This window comes from Macaca fascicularis, chromosome 7 (assembly GCF_037993035.2).
Source record: "Macaca fascicularis isolate 582-1 chromosome 7, T2T-MFA8v1.1".
Lineage (NCBI taxonomy): Eukaryota > Metazoa > Chordata > Mammalia > Primates > Cercopithecidae > Macaca > Macaca fascicularis.
This window is the reverse complement of record NC_088381.1, coordinates 43,974,042-43,994,537: the sequence shown is the minus strand read 5'-3', so window position 1 is coordinate 43,994,537 and position 20,496 is coordinate 43,974,042. Positions and strand designations below refer to the sequence as shown.

Sequence of the window (20,496 nt, the reverse complement as noted above, 5' to 3'; positions counted from 1 at the left end):
AAAGGAGACAGCAACCTAGTGGGGGGGAAAAAAGATACAAATTACAAAGAAAAAAGCAAAAATATCCATTAAAAACCAAAATAAGTCAGAGAGAGAAGACTGGAATAAATAACTAATCCTTTAATGCAAAGAGACAGACATACAGCCACAATAACAGCAAACAAGGAACCATGACTTCCCCAAAATGAACAAAGCAAGGAACCAGTGACTGACCTTAATGAGATGTTGATATGCGAGCTCACTGACCAAGAACAAAATAGCAATTACAAGGAAACTCAGTGATCACGAAGATAACACAGAAAATCAATTAAGAAATTTATCAAAGAAATTTAACAGAGATTGAAATAATAAAAATAAAAACAAACAGAAATCTTGAAATATATATGCTGAACTAAAAAATTCACTAAAGACCTTTAACAGCAGAATGGATAAAGCAGAAGAATCAGTGAGCTTGAGGACAGGCTATTTGAGAACACACAGTCAGAGAAGAAAAACATAAAAAGAAATGAAGATCACCTACAAGATACAGAAAATTCCCTCAGAAGACCAAATCTAAAAATTATTGATGTTCAAGAGAGAGTTGAAGAAGAGTAAAGGGTAGAAAGCTTATTTAAAGAAACAATAACAGAAAACTTTTGAAAACTTTAAAAAGACATAACTATCCAGGTACAGGAAGGGCAGAGAACATCAAACAGATTCAACCCAAATAAGACCATCCCAAAATATACTAATCAAACTCTCAAAGGTCAAGGACAAAGAGAAGATCCTGAAAACAGCAAGAGAAAAGAAGCAAATAGCACATAAAAGAGGTCCAGTTCATCTGGCAAAGGACTTCTCAATGGAAACTATACAAGCCAAGAGAGAGTGTGAAAACATTTTCAAAGTGCTGAAAGAAAAAAGCTGCCATTGAAAAACACTGTATCCATCAGAGGTATCCTTCAAATATGCTAAGATAAAGTCTTTCCAAGATGGACAAAAGCTGAGCAAATTCACCATCACCAGACCCATGTTACATCAAATGCTAAAGAGAGTTACTCAATCTGAAAGAAAAAAATCACTAATGTGCAAAGAGAAAACATTGGAAGGTAAAAAACTCACTGGTAAAATTAAGTACATAAACAACCTCAGAATACACTAATACTCTGTGGTGTACCACCTACTCAAACTCAAGTATGAAGCCTATAAGATAAATCTATTAAAAACAGTAATAGCTACACAACCTGTTAAAAGATAGGCAATATAAAACTATGTAAGGTGAGACCAAAAAAAAGTCAAAATGTATGGGGGATGGACTTAAATTGTAAAGTTTTTAAAAATTTTTTTCTTTGTTTCTATTATATTTTAGTGATCTCAGATAACATTATCTCTTTAAAATAACTTATTATACCTAGAAGATGTTTTCATAAGCTTCATGGGAACCACAATGCAAAAAACTATAATAGATAAGTTAGAAATAAAAAGCAATGGGCTGGGCATGGTGGCTCAGACCAGGCATGGTGGCTCGTGCCTGTAATCCCAGCACTTTGGGAGGCTGAGGCGGGCAAATCACTTGAGGTCAGGAGTTTGAGACCAGCCTGGTCAACATGGTGAAACCCTGTCTCTACTAAAAATACAAAAATTAGCCAGGCATGGTGGCAGGTGCCTGTAATCCCAGCCACTTGGCAGGCTGAGGCAGGAGAATTGCCTGAACCTGGGAGGCGGAGGTTGCAGTGAGCTGAGACTGTGACACTGCACTCCAGCCTGGGCAACAAAAAAATAAATTAAGTAACTAAAAATAAATTAAAAAGCAATGAATTAAAACATACTACCAGAGAAAAATAATCTAACCACAATGAAAGACAGTAAGAAAGGAAGAGAGAATTTATAAAACAACCAGAAAACAAGCAACAAAATGGTAATAGTAAGTCTTTACTTAGCAATAATAAGACTGAATGTAAATGGATTTAGTTCTTCAATTAAAAAACACAGTGCGGCTGAATGGATAAAAGAAACAATACCCAACTATATGCTGCCTGCAAGAAACCCACCTCAACTATAAAGACACAGACTGAAAGTAAAGACATGGAGTTGATATTCCATGCAACTGGAAACTCAAAAAGGGGAGTAATTGTACATAGATAAAATGGACTACAAGTCAAAGACTGTAAAAAGAGTCAAAGAAGGTCATTATATCATTAAAGGAGTCAATTCAACAAGCAGATAGAACAATTATAAGTGTCAATGCCCCCAACACTGGAGCACCCAAGTATATCATTCCAATAGATGCTAAAAGGCATCTGATAAGATTCAACATCCCTTGTCTTATTCTGTTTGTGTTGCTATAAAGGAATACCTGAGGCTGGGTAATTTTTTAAAAAACAGATTTATTTGGCTCATGCTTCTGCAGGCTATAAAAGAAACATAGTGCTAGCATCTGCTTCTGGTCAGGGCTTCGAGCTGGTTCCATTTATGGTAGAAGGTAAGGGGAGCCAGTACATAGAGATCACATGGTGAGAGAAGCAGCAAGACAGAGGAAGAGGTGCCTGTCTCTTTTCAACAATCAGTTCCCATGGAGACTAAGAGTAGAATTCACTCACTCCCATGATAATGGCACCAATCCCTTCATGAGGCATCCACCCCCACAATCCAAACACCTTCCATCAGGTTTCACCTCTAACATTGGGGATCAACTTTCAACATGAAACTTGGTGGAGCCAAACAAACCATAGTATCCCTTCATGATTAAAAAAAAAAAAAAAAAAAAAAAAACCCTTCAGCAAACTGGGTATAGATGGAACATACCTGAAAATAATAAAGGCCATATATGACAAACCCATAGCCAACATCATACTGAACAGGGAGAAACTGGATGCCCTTCCTCTAGGATCTGGAATAAGACAAGGATGCCCACTTTCACAACGTTTATTCCATATAATACTGGAAATCCTGACCAGAGCAATTAGGCAAGAGAAAGAAAGAAAGGCATCCAAATTGGAAAGGAAGAAGTCAAATTAGCTTTGTTCACAGACAACATGATTTTATATTTAGAAAAACCTAAAGACACCACCAAAAACTGTTAGAACTGATTAATGAATTCAGTAAAGTATACCCACTATGGAAAACAGTATGGAGGTGCATCAAAAAACTAAAAATAGAACTACCATAAGACCCAGCCATCACACTACTGGGTATATATCCAAAAGAAAGGAAGTCAATATATTGAAGAGAGATTTCCATTCCCATGTTTATTGCAGCATTATTCACAATAAACAAAACTTGGAATCAACCTAAGTGCCCATCAATGGATGAATGGATAAAGAAAACGTGGTATATATACACAATGGAATATTATTTAACCATAAAAAACAAAGGAATCATGTCACTCACAGCAACATGGATGGAACTAGAGGTCATTATGTTGAGTGAAATAAGTCAAGTACACAAAGACAAATATATCTCCTGTTCTCACATGTGTGAGCTTAAAAAAAAAAGTGGATCTCATGAATATAGAGAGTAGATTGGTGGTTACCAGAGGGCAGGAGGAGAGGGACAAGGGGTGTTGAAGAGAGGTTGATTAATGGGTATAATATACAGTTAGAGAGAAGAAATAAAACCTAGGTTTTACAGATCAGTAGGGTGACTATAGTTGTTTTTTTTTTTTTTTTTTTTGAGACGGAGTCTCGCTGTGTCGCCCAGGCTGGAGTGCAGTGGCCAGATCTCAGCTCACTGCAAGCTCTGCCTCCCGGGTTTTTACGCCATTCTCCTGCCTCAGCCTCCCGAGTAGCCGGGACTACAGGCGCCCGCCGCCTCGCCCGGCTAGTTTTTTGTATTTTTTAGTAGAGACGGGGTTTCACCGTGTTACCGTGTTACCAGGATGGTCTCGAACTCCTGACCTCGTGATCCGCCCGTCTCGGCCTCCCAAAGTGCTGGGATTACAGGCTTGAGCCACCGCGCCCCGCCAGGTGACTATAGTTAACACTACTCTACTGTACATTTCAAAATGCCTAGAAGATAATTTGCATGTTTCTAGCTTAAAGAAAAAATAAGTATTTAAGATGATGGAAAATCCAATTACCCTGATTTCATCTTTACACATTATAAGAATGTATCAAATTATCACATGTACCTTGAAAATATATACGACTATTATGTATCAACAAAATAATAAACTGAATGAAGAAAGAACTGGGTGCTAATGTACACTTCCACCAGAAGGATAAAAGTATGCCCATTTGCTATACCTTCATCAGCACTGAGTATTACGGTGGTTTAAATTAATTTGTTTTGCTTATTTTTGAAGAAAAAATAGTAATATATTGTTTGATTTGCATTTCTCTGGTTTATCTGTAAGATGAAACATTTTTGTTTCGTTTGTGTTTCATCAGTTACCAGTGGCATTAAACACTTTCCACATGCTTACTCGTTACTTGCATTTCTATCTCTGTGAGTGGTCTGTTGATGCCCTTCTGTCTATATCAAGTGTTGGGTTTTTAGTTGCTTTTTTTTTTTTTTTTTGGCAAGTGTACTTTGTATTTAAGAATCTTAGCAATTTTTGTGTCATTTCTGTTGCAAATATTTTTCCAGTTTGTTGTTATGTTTTATTTTGTAATTCTGTTTTAAAAGTTTGTTTTTTATTTTAAAAAGTTTCAAACCCAAAGAAAAATGGAAAGGACAGCGAGCATGTGAATGCCCCTCACATAGATTACCAAGTGTTAACATCTTGTTATGCATGCTTTCTCTCTCTCTCTCTCTCTCTCTCTCTCTCTCTTTCTCTGTGTGTGTGTGTGTGTGTGTGTGTGTGTGTGTGTTTGTGACTAGAATGTGGTCAATATCATATATAACTGTACTGGAACAACCCAGAATAGATAGGATCCATGGTGTTTCAATAATTGAATGACAAGACACCTTCTAATCTACACTCACCATTGAACAAAAACCTGTTACCCTCACTTTTTCTCACTATTACTTGCTTTGTTCTTGTTTCTTTCTTCCCCCTCCCCCCCAAATAGTAGCACAACAGAGCAAGCAAAAAATGAAGATTTCTGTGCAGTTCTGATAGTGCTGGTACAGATGGCAGTCACCCTCCTAGTGTCAATAAGCAAAGCATGGTCATTAAGAACAGTGTGAGCAAATATCACAAGTAATAAAATTTATGAAAGCCAGCAATGGTAAGAGGAGGAACTATACTTTGACATAAAAGAAAAATCATTGCCAAAGTGTGGATAAAGTGAAACCTATTTTGAAAACAATACAAAAGCACTTTGAACTCTTCTGATAATGTCCTTATCATTGTTTCAAGATTACTGCTAGGAGAATCTTGCATTTGCTGGCATTCGCTATCATCACTTTGTGTACCTACTGGTTTGCCTCTACCAGGCAAAACTACCAGATTTTCCCCTAGGCAATGCTGGCTAAAAAGGAAAACTATCTTTTGTGAAAATTAGGCTTTCTGATTTTCAGGCAGGTATGGAGCAAAGAGTGCTAGGTTGTAGATATTTGATTAGGATTCCAGCCTCATCAGTGATTATGCATGTGATCTAGGACTGGTTTACATAAACTCTCTGAGCCTCAGTTTCCTCATCTTTAAAAAGAAAGAGTAAATATTTACCTTGTAAGTTTAAAGAAAGTCCTTTGCAAACTGTCAAGGGTGTTATGAAAATATTAATGAAGAGGATCATTATTGCCTCTCTGTTCTAAATCCTTTTTCAAGGTGTGTCCATGGATAGTATTCATTTGGAATGAACTCTCCCTATTTCCTGGGTTTCCATAGATAAAGTGAAGCCCCATACCTAAACAATGTTGATTCTCAGTTACTCATAGGAACTGTGCTCTGCTGTCAAAGGAACAAACAGAGATCTGCAGTCATTATATGCCTTCCCTCTCAGAAGGAGTTGCTGCCCTGGGACTTTTGGCCTCTGATACTCCATCAGCCTCACAGTTTGAGCAGGCACTGGCAGTTCCTGCTAGCCTGACTGCCGGGTTCCAGTCCTGGCTCAATCCTAGTGCAAGAGGTACTCCAATCCTTCACAGCAACCGGGTAGTAGAATGTCCAGGACCAAGCTCTCAATCATACAGAGAAAGGCCCTCTATGTGTCCAAAAAAATATTGGTTCCAGGCAGTCATGCTCATCTCAGAGATTCCTAGGACAAATCATCTGCATTAGAAATACCAAGAATGTTTGTTAAAATGCAGATTCTAGGATGCCCTCCTGAGAGCCAGTGAAAGAAAACTGCAAATAAAGTTTGAGAACCATCACTCTAGACCTGTTGTCTCTCAAATACAGTACCCACATCCCGGGTGATACATAAGATGATGCCATTGGTCATGTGAGGAAAGTATAAGAACGTCTATTTACATTTAAAAAGAAATAAATAAAAAACTACTTTGTACTACCATTCAATATTCAGCCTGTCACTCGATCCCTCATGTGGTAACGTCCCTTGCAGCTCTGAAGGCAACCTGAGAGTGGAGTCTCCAAACCACAAAACAGTGGACCAGCACTGGTGCGTTTGCTCTCAGCGCATTAGAATGGACTGTAATTTACTCATGCAGTGGGTTTATGAATTGTGTTATTTAATTTCAAGTGTGCTAAGACTGAAAAAACGGACGTGTCCTAAGGCTTTCTGCAAAAAGCACACTGTATTTTGAAGATAACGATAAGCATCCATGAACAAGAAAATGAGAGTTGACATTTTTACTCTCAGCATGAGCTTTTTTTCTTCACCCACATTAGAAAGTAAAAATGATGATGATCCAATCCAACTTAAGAAAAGTCAGCCAAAGAACCCCAAAACTTAGAAATTATCCAGAAGACTAACTGAAATTATGGACTTACACCTATCATCAGTGCTAAACCTCACCTAAGTATAGAGTATGATGTCTTGAGATATTAATTACAGCTGGTATAAAGCCATCATAATTAACAAGATTAAGCAACCAGAACATTATAGTTAATGAACACTATTAGCAAGAACTAAAAGTTTTGTACTATTCATACAATTTTTAAAAATTTTAAATATACTTATTTCATATTTGTCTTACTAAAAATTTATGTTAGTACATTTTATAATGTATTCACTATATATAATAAAAATATATAATTTATAAATAAATATACACATATCACAAATATATGCCCAAATCCTTTGACCTATGGCTATGTCGATAAAAGGCCAGGTCCTGCTTCTGTCCCACTTCAAAACTTAGAGAAAGTTAAGTCTCCTATTTGACCCCCTGATCAAGATTGTGACTAAGCATCCCACTCTTCAGTGAATGGTGCCATTGGTAAATGAAAAACACCTTCCTACTTGGGTAGTCTAAGGACTTTGTTAAGGAATCTTAGAAGAAAAATGCCATGAATTGTCCCATCTCCTCCTTCTAGGCATGAGAACTTGAAGAAATTCTAGGCTCTGTAACCTGCTTTGGATATAATCTCCTAGCAGTCCATGCCAGACTCTGAAGCCAAGTCTATTCATGACAGTGTCTTGGGGCAAGTGCAGAACCAGGTATGATTGGGGGCAGAGAAAATGTCAGTCACGGGCCATAGTCTCCCATCTCCGGGATTCTCCTGTTTCTCTCTATTCCCATCTACTGCTGTTGCTTCTCTCCTTCCCTGAGACACATGTTATGACTTTCATTTTGACTCTCAGGACCTGCTTGTTTACTTTGAAGACCCAGTTTGGATTTTTCTCCGGTTATTTTGTTTAACCTTGGCCCATCTCATTTCATTTCTGATGGCATGCCACTTTAGCCCTACACATTCACAGCTAGGACTGAGAGATGCTCATGCCACTCCTCCAGGCTTATAGTGCCCATACAAACTTGACAGGCTCCCCATCTTCCTGGTAAGAAGGCCAATGATTATACTACTGTACTGAATAGGAAAGATATGATCCAAGTAGCACTTCTGGGAACTAACTCCATGCCCCAGTCAAAGTCTTCCTTCACTCTTCCAGACCCTAGTAAGGAGCAAAGGCACTCCTTGGCAAAAGAGAACTGTATACGAAAAGATTTCTGCCAGATACTTTCTGTTTTGTTCTCTGTAGCTGCAATTGCTACCTAGGTAGCTCTTTTCAGCTATCATAACCTGACAATCTACAGTCCAGACTCCTGGTTCTCTGTCAAGATGAAAGGATAAAGAGGAAGATAGAGACAGTAGAACTTGAGTATTGGATTCTTTCATTAGAATTGGTGACAGCTCTTCTCCTGTTTGTTTTTCCCCATCCCTTCCATTCTGAGGCTTTCTTACTTGCTGCTTGTATGCTTGATCCTTTGATGACACACCTTCTCCATCTGCTATAGGCCTCTTGGCTGCCAACTATACAGGCAATGCACTTTGCCTTGCTAGGCTCTCTTGAATTCAAACTAAGAGCCAATATTTTAAGTTGGTAAGGTAACTTCTAATATTTTCTTCTCCAAGAATCCCTCTTATTATTTTCCCTATAGATTCATTGTTTTAAGATTATGTATATTAACCTATTTGCAAGTCACAGTTTTAGTTCTAAATTTAAAAATTAAGGATATAAATAACCACAAACTAAAGTGTTTAATTAGTATGAACTAGCACATTTCAACTCATTGAATTGTTTAAATCAAGAGCCTATTTTTGAAATTTTAGTTAGCCTAATCATGATTTCTTTTTTCTTTTCTTTTTTTATTTTTGGAGACAGAGCCTCCTTCTGTTGCCCAAGCTGGAATGCAGTGGCAGGATCTCTCTGGAATGCAGTGGCGGGATCTCTCACTGCAGCCTCCACCTCCTGGACTCAAACAATTCTTCTGCCTCAGCCTCTGGAGTAGCCAGGACTATAGGGGCATGCCACAGCACCCGGCTAATTTTTTTGGGGTTTTTTTTTTTTTTTTTTGAGACAGAGTCTTGCTCTGTCGCCCAGGCTGGAGTGCAGTGGAACGATCTCAGCTCACTGCAACCGCCACCTCCTGGGTTCACGTCATTCTCCTGCCTCCGCCTCCCGAGTAGCTGGGACTACAGGCACCCACCACCATGCCCAGCTAATTTTTTTTTTTTTTTTGTATTTTTAGTAGCGAAGGGGTTTCACCATGTTAGCCAGATGGTCTTGATCTCCTGACCTTATGATCCACCTGTCTTGGCCTCCCAAAGTGCTGGGATTACAGGCATGAGCCACCACGCCCAGCCTAATTTTTGTATTTTTTTTTTAGTAGAAATGGGATTTCACCATGTTGGCCAGGCTGGTCTGGAACTCCTGGCCTTAGGTGATCCACCCTCCTTGGCCTTCCAAAGTCCTGGGATTACAGGGGTGAGCCACTGTGTCCAGCCTACTAATCATGATTTCTTTAAAGAATTTTTAAAATATTGAAAATAACTGCAAATACCATCATACTATCTTTCATTGCCATTACAGAAAAGACAATGCACTTTGAACAAAAAGATTGGACTTCATTAGAATTCCTTTAGACTTCTTGGCCTTGTGATCTTGTGCAATTTATTCAATATTAGTTTCCTCATCTATAAAGTGTGCATAGTAATAACACTAATATCACAGCGTTGTTGTAAGGATTATTTGAGATCATGTATTAATATATAAAAGTACACTGTAATAACATGCTATACAAATGTACCTTTGTTTATCTGACTTCTGGTCTGCTTGTTTCCAAGACTTTTTCAAAACTGGCATGTAGCCCTATCTATTTCTCTGATCTTAGCTCCTCATCTCAACCTACTGGGTCTTAAAACTTGAAACTGCTTATCTCCTGCTTCATTGTCTCCCAAATCAAGTTCCATCTGCATTAGAAAGTTCCAAGTAACATTATTCCAAAGTCAAAAACAAAACTTTGCTCTTTCCTCCTCAAATTGACTTCTCTTTAAGACATTTATGCAGCCAACAGACACATGAAAAAATGCTCATCATCACTCGCCATCAGAGAAATGCAAATCAAAACCACAATGAGATACCATCTCACACCAGTTAGAATGGTGATCATTAAAAAGTCAGGAAACAACAGGTGCTGGAGAGGATGTGGAGAAACAGGAACATTTTTACACTGTTTGTGGGACTGTAAACTAGTTCAACCATTGTGGAAGACAGTGTGGCGATTCCTCAAGGATCTAGAACTAGAAATACCATTTGACCCAGCCATCCCATTACTGGGGATATACCCAAAGGATTATAAATCATGCTGCTATAAAGACACATGCACATGTATGTTTATTGTGGCACTATTCACAATAGTAAAGACTTGGAACCAACCCAAACGCCCATCAGTGATAGAATGGATTAAGAAAATGTGGCACATATACACTATGGAATACTATGCAGCCATAAAAAAGGATGAGTTCGTGTCCTTTGTAGGGACATGGATGAAGCTGGAAACCATCGTTCTCACCAAACTATCGCAAGGACAGAAAACCAAACACCGCATGTTCTCACTCATAGGTGGAAATTGAACAATGAGAACACTTGGACACAGGAAGGGGAACATCACACACTGGGGCCTGTCGTGGGGTGGGAGGAGGGGGGAGGGATAGCATTAGGAGATATACCTAATGTAAATGATGAGTTAATGGGTGCAGCACACCAACATGGCACATGTATATATATGTAACAAACCTGCATGTTGTGCACATGTACCCTAGAACTTAAAGTATAAAAAAAAAAAGATTTCTTGAGAGGAAAAAAAAAAAATTGACTTCTTAGCTATCATTTTAGATGAATGATTCCTCTATCTTCTCAGTGTTCCAAATCCCAAATCTTAGGGTCATCCCTGAGTCTCACTCAATCTACTTCTACAATCTTATGTTCTTTGAGATTCTTTCCAAATGTCTCAAATCGAACCTTTCCTTTTACTCCCTCATCATCATATTTGTCCAGGCTTGTATACCTCAGATTAAACTTTGAGTTACAAGGCCAAGGTCTACGTCTAATTAGTATATATCCAATATCTAGCATACTGCTTGGTAAATAGCAGCTGCTCAATAAATGCTGAATAAATGTACGATAAATAAGTTACTAAATGAATGTGTGGGTAATTATGGCCATCCATCTACTATTTTCTTATCTCTAGACCATAACCTTTCCCATCCACTCTATACAGCATTCTCAGATTAATCTTTATAAAATGTCACTTTTGTCATGTCACAGTTTGACACAAAAGGCTTCAATAGCTTACTACTTTCTAAGATGAATTTAAACTTTATTATCTAGTATTAAACTCTTGCCCAATCTACCCCCACTTTACCTCTTCAATTGTTTTCCCATTTCTCATCTCCAAGCTCACTGGTCTTCACAAATGAACAGGGTTCCCATGTTTATTCCCTATGTGGTTTTTCATTCATGGTAATTTTTCCTTCTCAGAAAGCTGTCCCTTTTCCTTTCTGCATGCCTGAGCCCAAGTACTACTTTACCCTTGAAATCTTTCCAGACTAGAGTAGCCCATATCAAACTCCCAAGGTTCTAATCTCTTGACAGACTTATATCACCTTTTACCCATGTGCCACCGTGCACTGAGTTTGTCTCTCTGACTAGACTCTAAAGTTCTCAAGGTAATGACCTTTTGAATTCCAAAGAGCACTAGCCATGGTGCTGGCACACAGTACAAATTCATTTGATACTTCTTGACTTGAATTAAATATAGGCAGAAAAGACAGTCTAATTCAGGATGCCAAAGTAAAGATAAGGGAGAAGCGAAGAGAATAGGTTTTTAGATTCACCCAGAAGTTTGTGGAGTTCTGGAGGGTCAATGTGTTGATACTATAAAGAATAGTGTTCCTGCATCATCAGGTCCATATCTCTTGGACATTCAGACCTTTCTGCTTCTCCAGGTTCCCAGCTCAAGATCAGCATTCTGGAATGACTTTTCTCCTATTCCCCTCATAAGATCACATGTCAATAATTTTCCAGGAAGGCAGAGGTTAGTTACTTATAATTCTTTCCAATATTTTAAGAAATATGAGGTACCAAATCATACATAGTTCATTACCATCTCTGCACCGTGTACAAGACACTATGGTAAACTGGGACTACTGAGACATGAGACTTTGTCACTGTCCTCAAGAGCAATGAAGAAGTAACTACCAATATAAGGTAATAAATGACGTATGACAAATAAGTTGTATAGTATGAATGCTACATACGTTCAGAAATCATTTGAAGAGTTGAGGAAAAGCTTAATAAAGAAGAGGAGCCGGGCATGGTGGCTCATGCCTATAATCCCAGCACTTTGGGAGGCCCAGACAGGAGGATCATTTTACCCCAGGCATTCAAGACCAGCCTGGTCAACAGAGCAAGATCACGTCTCTCTCTCTCTCTGTCTCTCTCAGTGCTAGCACACAGTACAAATTCATCTGATACTTCTTGATACATATACACACACAGTGGGGAGGGAGAGAGAAAGTGAGAGAAGGAGGGAGGAGAGGGAGAGGGAGGGAGGGAAGAAGGAAGGGAGAGAGAGAGAGCAAGAGAGGGACCATAACTGGATCATGAAGATAAACAGAGGAGTACAGTGGTATTTGGCCTTCTAGATGGCCCCCAATGATCCCCACCCCCTGTCATTCATGCCCTTGTATAATCCCTTCTCCTTGAATGTAGGCTAAACCTACTGGCTCACTTCTAACAACAGAACAGAGTAGAAGTGTATCACTTCTGAGATCAGGTTAGAAAATGACTGTGGCTTCCATCTAGGGCACTCTTTTCCACTCTCTGGATCTCTTCTGGGTCACCAGCTGCCATGCTGTAGAAATACTCAGGCAGCTTAAGAGAGACCCACATAGTGAGGAACAAAGGCCTGCCAGTAACTATAAGAGTGAGCTTGGAAGCAGATCTTTCCCTGCCCTTCCACCCACTGTCAAGTTTTCAGATGAGATTGCCCCAGTCAATACTTAAATTGCAGCTTGTGAGAGACCCTGAGTCAGAGGCACTCAGCTTACCTGTGCCCAGATTCCTGACCCATAAAAACTGTAAGTATGGGTTGTTCTAAATGACTACATGAGTAATTTCTTATACAATAGATAACTAATACAAGGGCCTTGCAGGCAGTAGGGATGAAACTGTGATGAATACAGAGATGACAGATGTTTGTATGTGCAAGGAGGTCCAGGTAAAAATAGGGAGACCAGGAAAGGGCTGCCACTACCAAAGGATGATAGATACCTGTGGCACTGCCTTCATGTAGAGAAAGGGAGACAGGTCCAATGTACACCCAAAGCTCTGCTCCCCTGTACTGACTTGGCTATGTCTACAGCTTTCCTTGACTTCTTGTGCACTGTTTATGAAACTTTACTTCACTGCCTGATATTATTCATGTATGCTGGGTACATATATAAAACACAAATAAGGGCTACGGGATTTTTAAGTTTAGTACAAAAGCTTAATCTACATTCATTCAAATTCAGGAGGCCTGTGTGTAAAAAGTCCAAAGATAAGGCAAGGTCACTTATTTTTAACTCGATTCTCATTTTAATAAATCATCTCTTAGGATGCACATAATAGGTATTTCAAGCAAGTTTTATTTTTGTTTACCCTGGATACCAAAATTATCTGTATAATCAAGCACATAAGACATTCTAAAAACCCTAAAGCACCACATGATCTAAACAGTGTGAAAACTGATTTGCATTAAAACGTTTCCTTTAAAAGTTAAATTTTAGATACCTTTTGCTATAAAATAACAACAACAAAGAGTAACAGCAAAACCCAGGACACTGAAATAACTGTTACGGTGTCAAGCATTAGAACTCAATAGAAATAATCTATAATCACTTCATTGAAGTCCAAATTCTACCATTAACTTACTTTTTTAAAAACTGCATAAACTTGAGGGGTACAAGTATAATTCTGTTCCATGTATATACTGTACCCAGATTCCTGACCCATAAAAACTGTATTTGTTGTTCTAAATGACTACATGAGTAGTTTCTTACACAATAGATAACTAATACAAGTGCCTTGTAGGCAGTAGGGATGAAACCGCCTGATATTATTTAGTGGTACAGTCTTGGTTTTAATGCATCCCTCACCTGAACAATGTTCACTGTACTTGATCTACCATTAACTTCTTACACAAAATCTCTACTGAATAGAAAGGATGTTAACAAAGCCAAGAAAATGTTGCCTATATTTTATAGTCATCTCATTTGAGTGAGAAAAGTTATTTCTCAATTTTATTTACTTTGGGCTCTAAATGGCTATTTTACTTACCATTTGGAAGTCTGGGGAGTATATAAGCTCTCATCATTAACAGCAGTCGTTAATACATTCTGGTTTACAACATTTAAATACTTCTCAATGTGAATCTGTTACAGAAATGTCAAAGTTTAGGCAATTATTGTGGACTTAAGATACCCAGCTAATTTACTTCATTAGGTTAACACTCTGAATCCTATAATTAAGCCAAAACCACAAGATGCTATGTATTATTACATGCCTAAGGTATCATTAGGCATCTCAAGGCCAAATTACTTCAACTATTGCAGAAAGCATAATAAACTGAGACTCAAAGCTGGAGTGACCTGTGGCACACGCTTTCTTTTTTTTTTTCTTTTTTTTTTTTTTTGAGACAGGGTCTTGCTCTGTGGCCCAGGCTGGAGGGCAGTGGTGTCATAATGTCTCACTGCAGCCACAACCTCCTGGGCTTAAGCAATCCTTCCACCTCAGCCTCCTGAGCAGCTGGGACCACAGGCACACGCCACCACGCCTGGCTAATTTTTTTATTTTTTGCAGAGACAGGGTTTCCCTATATTGCCCAGCCTCTATGGCACTCTTTACAAATAAAATAGTGCACAATAGTCAGTGCATTTTTAGCCAGGTAAATCTACTAGGCAATACAGACATGGAGTAATGTCTTTTTCTTATAGGGACTTCAAGCAAGCATCCAAAGAAAGCATTTGGTCTTTAGGTAACATTATTTAAATGAGCCAATCCAAAGACTCCAGCTGGGTCCAGCCCCTCTCATCATCAGGTAATATGACAATGATGTGCTACAAAATATACCGCATTTCTCACAGCCTTGGGAGCTGAGAGATAAAGCAGGTAACAGAGTAGATTAAAAGTCTGAATCAAGAGCAGAGACACTGAAAATAAGAGGTCTAGAAGCTGGAGATGGATCTTATTTGGAAGATGGACTCCATTAGCTTGTTTCGTAAATGAGTATTATCCTGGTCTGAAAACTGGATTCTCCCCTGACCTTAGATCTGTTTGTAATGATGAAGTTCCTATCTACTTTATTTCTCTGGCCCAATATTGGTATATTTCTTTAGTTTTACCCACTTGATGATCATATTACAAAAACAAATAGCTCAAAATATTTAGGCTATTAGGGGAAAGTCAACTCTTATTTTTTATTTATTTATTTATTTTATTATTTTTTTTTTTTTTTGAGACAGGGTCTCACTCTGGGTAGCCCAGGCTGAAATGCAGTGGGGCAATCAAGGCTCATTGCAACCTTGACTTCCTGGGCTCAAGCGATCCTCCCACCTCAGCCTCCTGAGTAGCTGGGACTACAGGCGTGTGCCACCAGGCCTGGCTAATTCTTTAAAAAATTTTTTGTAGAGATGGGGTTTTGCCATGTTGCCTAGGCTGATGTCAAACTCCTGGACTCAAGTAATCTGCCTGCCTTGGCCTCCCAAAGTGCTGGGATTACAGGCCTGCACCACTGTGCCCAGCCAACTCTTCTCTTGTGAAATCTCAGTAAATCCCAGAAAATCTGCAATGTATTGGTCAGGTATATTGTTGGATTGACAGTAATTATTTTTCATTGCTTCTTGGCCTTTTGGTTAAGATCAAGTGATAGTAATTATTTTTCATACTCCAAATTATTTTTATAAAACCACATTTTAGGAGTTGTCACTGCATAATCTTACATTTAACCTACTTAAATTCTTTGTGAAATATGACAATATAAATCAATCAGTTAATAATTATCATGAGAACAAACAACAGAACAAGAATGCTGATGACTGCCCTAAATTCAGCTTTGTTACAGAATTATGCAGGGTTCTATGAGAACTGCAATTCCTTTTTTCTAGAGGATGCTTTGTATCCTTCCAGTATTTTATTTAATATCTAAAGCTCTACTTACTTTTAACCCCATTTCAGTTCTTTTGATTGCTGTTTCAAGACTCCGAATGTCTAGAGTCTCTCGTTTTTCCTCAGGTGAGAATTTTGTTAATTCCTCCTTTAACTGATAAAGGTCTTCATGGATCTAGAGGTATAAAAAATGAAAAATACTGAAATAATCCACACATAGTCCATCTATAGCAGTTATTTATCTTAAAGGTTGGCAATGTACTTGAATTGGTAGAGACATAAAGCTGATTTTATGGTATTGATTGAAAAGGACCAGTTTTATGGTTGTAAGGCTTTTTTTTTTTTTTTTTTTTTTTTTTTTGGGGAGATGGAGTTTCGCTCTGTTGCTCAGGCTGGAGTGCAACGGTGTGATCTCAGCTCACTATAACTTCTGCCGCCCAGGTTCAAGCGATTCTCCTGCCTCAGCCTCCTGAGTAGCTGGGATTACAGGTGCATGCCACCACGCCTGGCTAATTTTTGTATTTTTAGTAGAGACAGGGTTTCACCATGTTGGTCAGGCTGGTCTCAAACTCCTGTCCTCGTGATCTGTCCACCTCAGCCTCCCAAAGTGCTGGGATTACAGGCGTGAGTCAGCACGCCCAGTCTGGTTCTAAGGCTTTTTTTTTTTTTTTTTTTTGAGACGGAGTCTAGCTCTGTTGCCCAGGCTGGAGTGCAGTGGCCGGATCTCAGCTCACTGCAAGCTCCGCCTCCCGGGTTTACGCCATTCTCCTGCCTCAGCCTCCCGAGTAGCTGGGACTACAGGCGCCCGCCACCTGGCCCAGCTAGTTTTTTGTATTTTTTAGTAGAGACGGGGTTTCATCGCGTTAGCCAGCATGCTCTCGATCTCCTGACCTCGTGATCCGCCCGTCTCGGCCTCCCAAAGTGCTGGGATTACAGGCTTGAGCCACCGCACCCGGCCCTTCTAAGGCATTCTTTATTGAGAATGCTCTATTATTGTCTCTCAGATTGTGAAAAATGATGCTTTCATATTATTTCTGTTTTTCCTTCTCCCATTAGAAATAGATTTAAGATAACACTGCAACTCAAATGGTTTCTGCTTTCTTAAGTGGTAAAAGAGTTGAGTCAGAGATAAGAGGTTTGTGACAGACTCCAATTTCTACAAATTGGTTAAGAGGAAAGAAAACAAAAAACTTCCAGCAAAGAAGTTGTAGCAGAAGCAATGTCTTTCAAAAGACTATTGTAAATGTGTTGTCAGTGCCTGCTGGTTTTCCATCCTAGGCTGGGTCTTCCCCACTTACTGCTCTGAAGAAGTAGTTTGGTAGGTGTTGTGACCTTGATTTTGTTTTATGTAGTGAGAAATGAAAATAATCCCTGAAGAAAAAGGAACATATGTTATTACTTTAACATTTTTCCTTCAATTTGTATTTTCCTTGGAAATGATGAACATCTCTCCAACATCAGGCACCCTCAGAATAAAATGGGCCCTATGAAATTAGAAAGCACAAGATTCGCTGCATTCATATTAGAAACCAAATTTCAGATAAATACAGATGGCACCAATTATTGTATGGGCTGCTGCCACAAGAAAAACATTTTGTTATGCAAATTTATGAACCCAACACCTGTTTCAGCAATAGTCACACCAATAACAATCTGCAAATTGGGTTGCTAAAGGCATTTTGAAGAAGTTACTTTTTCTCTGTTAGTATAACTGGACTCAACACTGATCCAGCCTGTGTTATTGATTAATCTCAAATGTTCCCATGGAGCCAAGTATTCAAAAGATCAGAATTTACATCTTTTCACTGATGGGCATCACAGTCTGGCAGACACATCTGGTCATTTGTACTCTGCACAAATTGTCAGGTAAGGCCTTCAGAGCTCACAGATTGAAATTTGAACATACCTACTGCTTGCTTATAAGCACTAAGGATAAAGATGTACTTCTTTCTATTGTTTTGTCCAAATTACTGCTGCAAGCTGATTTGCCATCTATTGTCTGGAGACATTTGGAAAGTAGAGAGAGGGAGTTCAAGGGCAAGGCCCTTTCTAGGCCTGCAGTTTTTGGTTCCTCCTTTGACTTTCCCTCTTCTAGTATCTGTAGCTCCATGTGTATTTCTGTAACTATCTCTATCAACTACAGGAGGGAGTAAAAACTGTGCCAAAGGTTTGTTTTTTTTCACCTGCCTTGTGTGGACAATGATACTTCCTGACAGAGTTGTGAGATAGTATGTAACAGCCTTGGTACATAGCAAGAACTCAATAAAAGGCAGCTGAATATAATTCCTAGCCCGATCACTTATTAGTCACATGACTTCCATATACATCCAAATTTTCTGAATTTCTAATTTCTTTGTCCAACATAAAAAAGAATTACTCTACTTAAAACTGTTGAATGAAAATGAAAGGAATATGTATGAAAATGAATCAATATAGGCTTTGGTGCTGACAGATGTGAACTGGAATCCTGCTTCGTTCTTTACTAAACTGAATTTGGGAAAGTTACTTAGTCTCTTAGAGGCTTCGTGTTCTCATCTGTAAAATGGGAATAATAATAGCTATCTCAAAACAGTGGCAAGAACAAAATGAGTAAAAATATGTAAGTACTTTGTATAGTGTTAAGCACATAGGAGGGCACTGAACAAATGTTAATTCTCCCCTTCTGAATTGTAAAACCTAGTGAAACTCAATTCAAATAATTGAATTTATGTAAATGTTAATTGAATAACTTGCTCCCTAATCTTTCTCAAGAGTTTTTCCTTTTCTTGCTAGTTATTTTCTCCTCCCCTCTAACAACCACTCATCTGTTTGTATAATTGCAATAAAGACAAGTACTATAGAAAAAGTTACACTAGACTTGGGTAGAAAAAGAGATTGAGTTCTAAATCTCTGTTCTTTCTTCAAATAGATCCAAATCTACCATATTGAAATTTTACATCTCATCCATCATCTCTGTCATCATCAAACACCTTGTTTTCCATAAATTTTCTACTTGGAGAAAGATTATTATTTTGACAATTTGGGGACAGAGCTACTTAATGAGAAGCCCTTGAAAGATTTAATGCAGCAAAGATTTGCTCTAGACTTTACAAGAGCCACGAAACCAGACTCTATACTGTCAAAAGCAATATAAAATTCCATTTTCTTCATCTCTGCTAGAGTTTGGCTGAGTCATTCTCATTACCTCAATTATCTTTAACTTCTTTCTTCTATTTTTTTTTTTTTTTTTTGAGACGAAGTCTCACTCTTGTCCCCCAGGCTGGAGTGCAATGGCGCGATCTCGGCTCACTGCAACCTCCACCTCCTGGGTTCAAGCGATTCTACTGCCTCAGTCTCCTGAGTAGCTGGGATTATAGGAGCCTGCCACCATGCCCGGCTAATTTTTGTATTTCAGTAGAGACAGCGTTTCACCATGTTGGCCAGGCTGGTCTACAAACTCCCGACCTCAGATGATCTGCCCGCCTCAGCCTCCCAAAGTGCTGGGATTACAGACATGAGCCACTGCACTCGGCCTTTTTTTTTTTTTTTTTTTTTTTTTGACACGGAGTCTAGCTGTGTTGCCCAGGCTGGAGTGTAGTGGCGCAATCTCGGCTCACTGCAATCTCCACCTCCTGGGTTCAAGTAATTCTCCCTGCCTCAGCCTCCCAAGTAGTTGGGATTACAGGTGCCTGCCATGATGCTTAGCTAATTTTTGTATTTTTTAGTAGAGACAGGGTTTTGCCATGTTGGCCAGGCTGGTCTTGAACTCCTGACCTCAAGTGATTCACCCGCCTCAGCCTCCCAAAGTTCTGGGATTACAGGCATGAGCCACCACACCTGGCCAACTTTATTCATTTTTATATTGTATGCACCTGACAAATCAGACAGAGAGGTTGATAAGAAAGAATGAAAATAGCCAACTGTCAATTGAGCTCCCTTATTCCCAAGATCAGTGTTAACACACAATTGTTGTTTTTTTGTGTGTTAACACAATTGCTGGATTTTAATTAAAAAGCTAATTTTGAATCATAAAATCAGGTAATATTTGTTACACAAACCTGTTTAATATTTGGGTCAAGCAAGCATTTATAAAGATATGTTAAGAATACACCACATTTTAATGAAGCATAAAAACAAAGCTTCTAAGATTTACAAAGTATGACTGGAAAGTTCCCAGAGTCGCTACCACACTTCTTCAAGATTACTTCATAAACATGCCATAGCCTATTTAAGGATCAATACATACTGGATGTATTACAATGGGCAAGATGCTTTACTTCTTTGTACTTAAGTGTCTTCTGTAAACTGGAGCTAAAAAATAATACCTACAACACCTAAGCTGTTTAATATATCTGATTGATACACAGACCTAACTGACCATATTAGGGTGAAGCAAGTCGAAATTTAAAGTACCTCTGCTTTACAGTCTACAGCACACACACACTCACTCACTCACTGATTTGCCAGAAACAATTTGATTGCCTAGGCTAACAAGAAAGGAAGTCTACTTTTACAGTAAATGATGTAGCTTCGGGAAATTGGG

At 38.8% G+C, this 20,496-nt stretch overlaps 1 protein-coding gene across 2 annotated transcripts in view; it reads right to left on the bottom strand.

Moving 5' to 3' along the window:
• The window catches only part of IQCH (IQ motif containing H), a 256,827-nt gene that overhangs the window by 233,925 nt on the left and 2,406 nt on the right, over window positions 1-20,496 (bottom strand). For both annotated transcript variants that reach the window (XM_065547585.2, XM_073996115.1), the window contains exons 2-3: window positions 16,027-16,149; window positions 14,148-14,242 (exon numbers count right to left, since the gene is read on the bottom strand). In XM_065547585.2, the coding sequence (XP_065403657.1) occupies window positions 14,148-14,242; window positions 16,027-16,149 (218 nt within the window). The remainder of the gene's footprint in view (window positions 1-14,147; window positions 14,243-16,026; window positions 16,150-20,496) is intronic.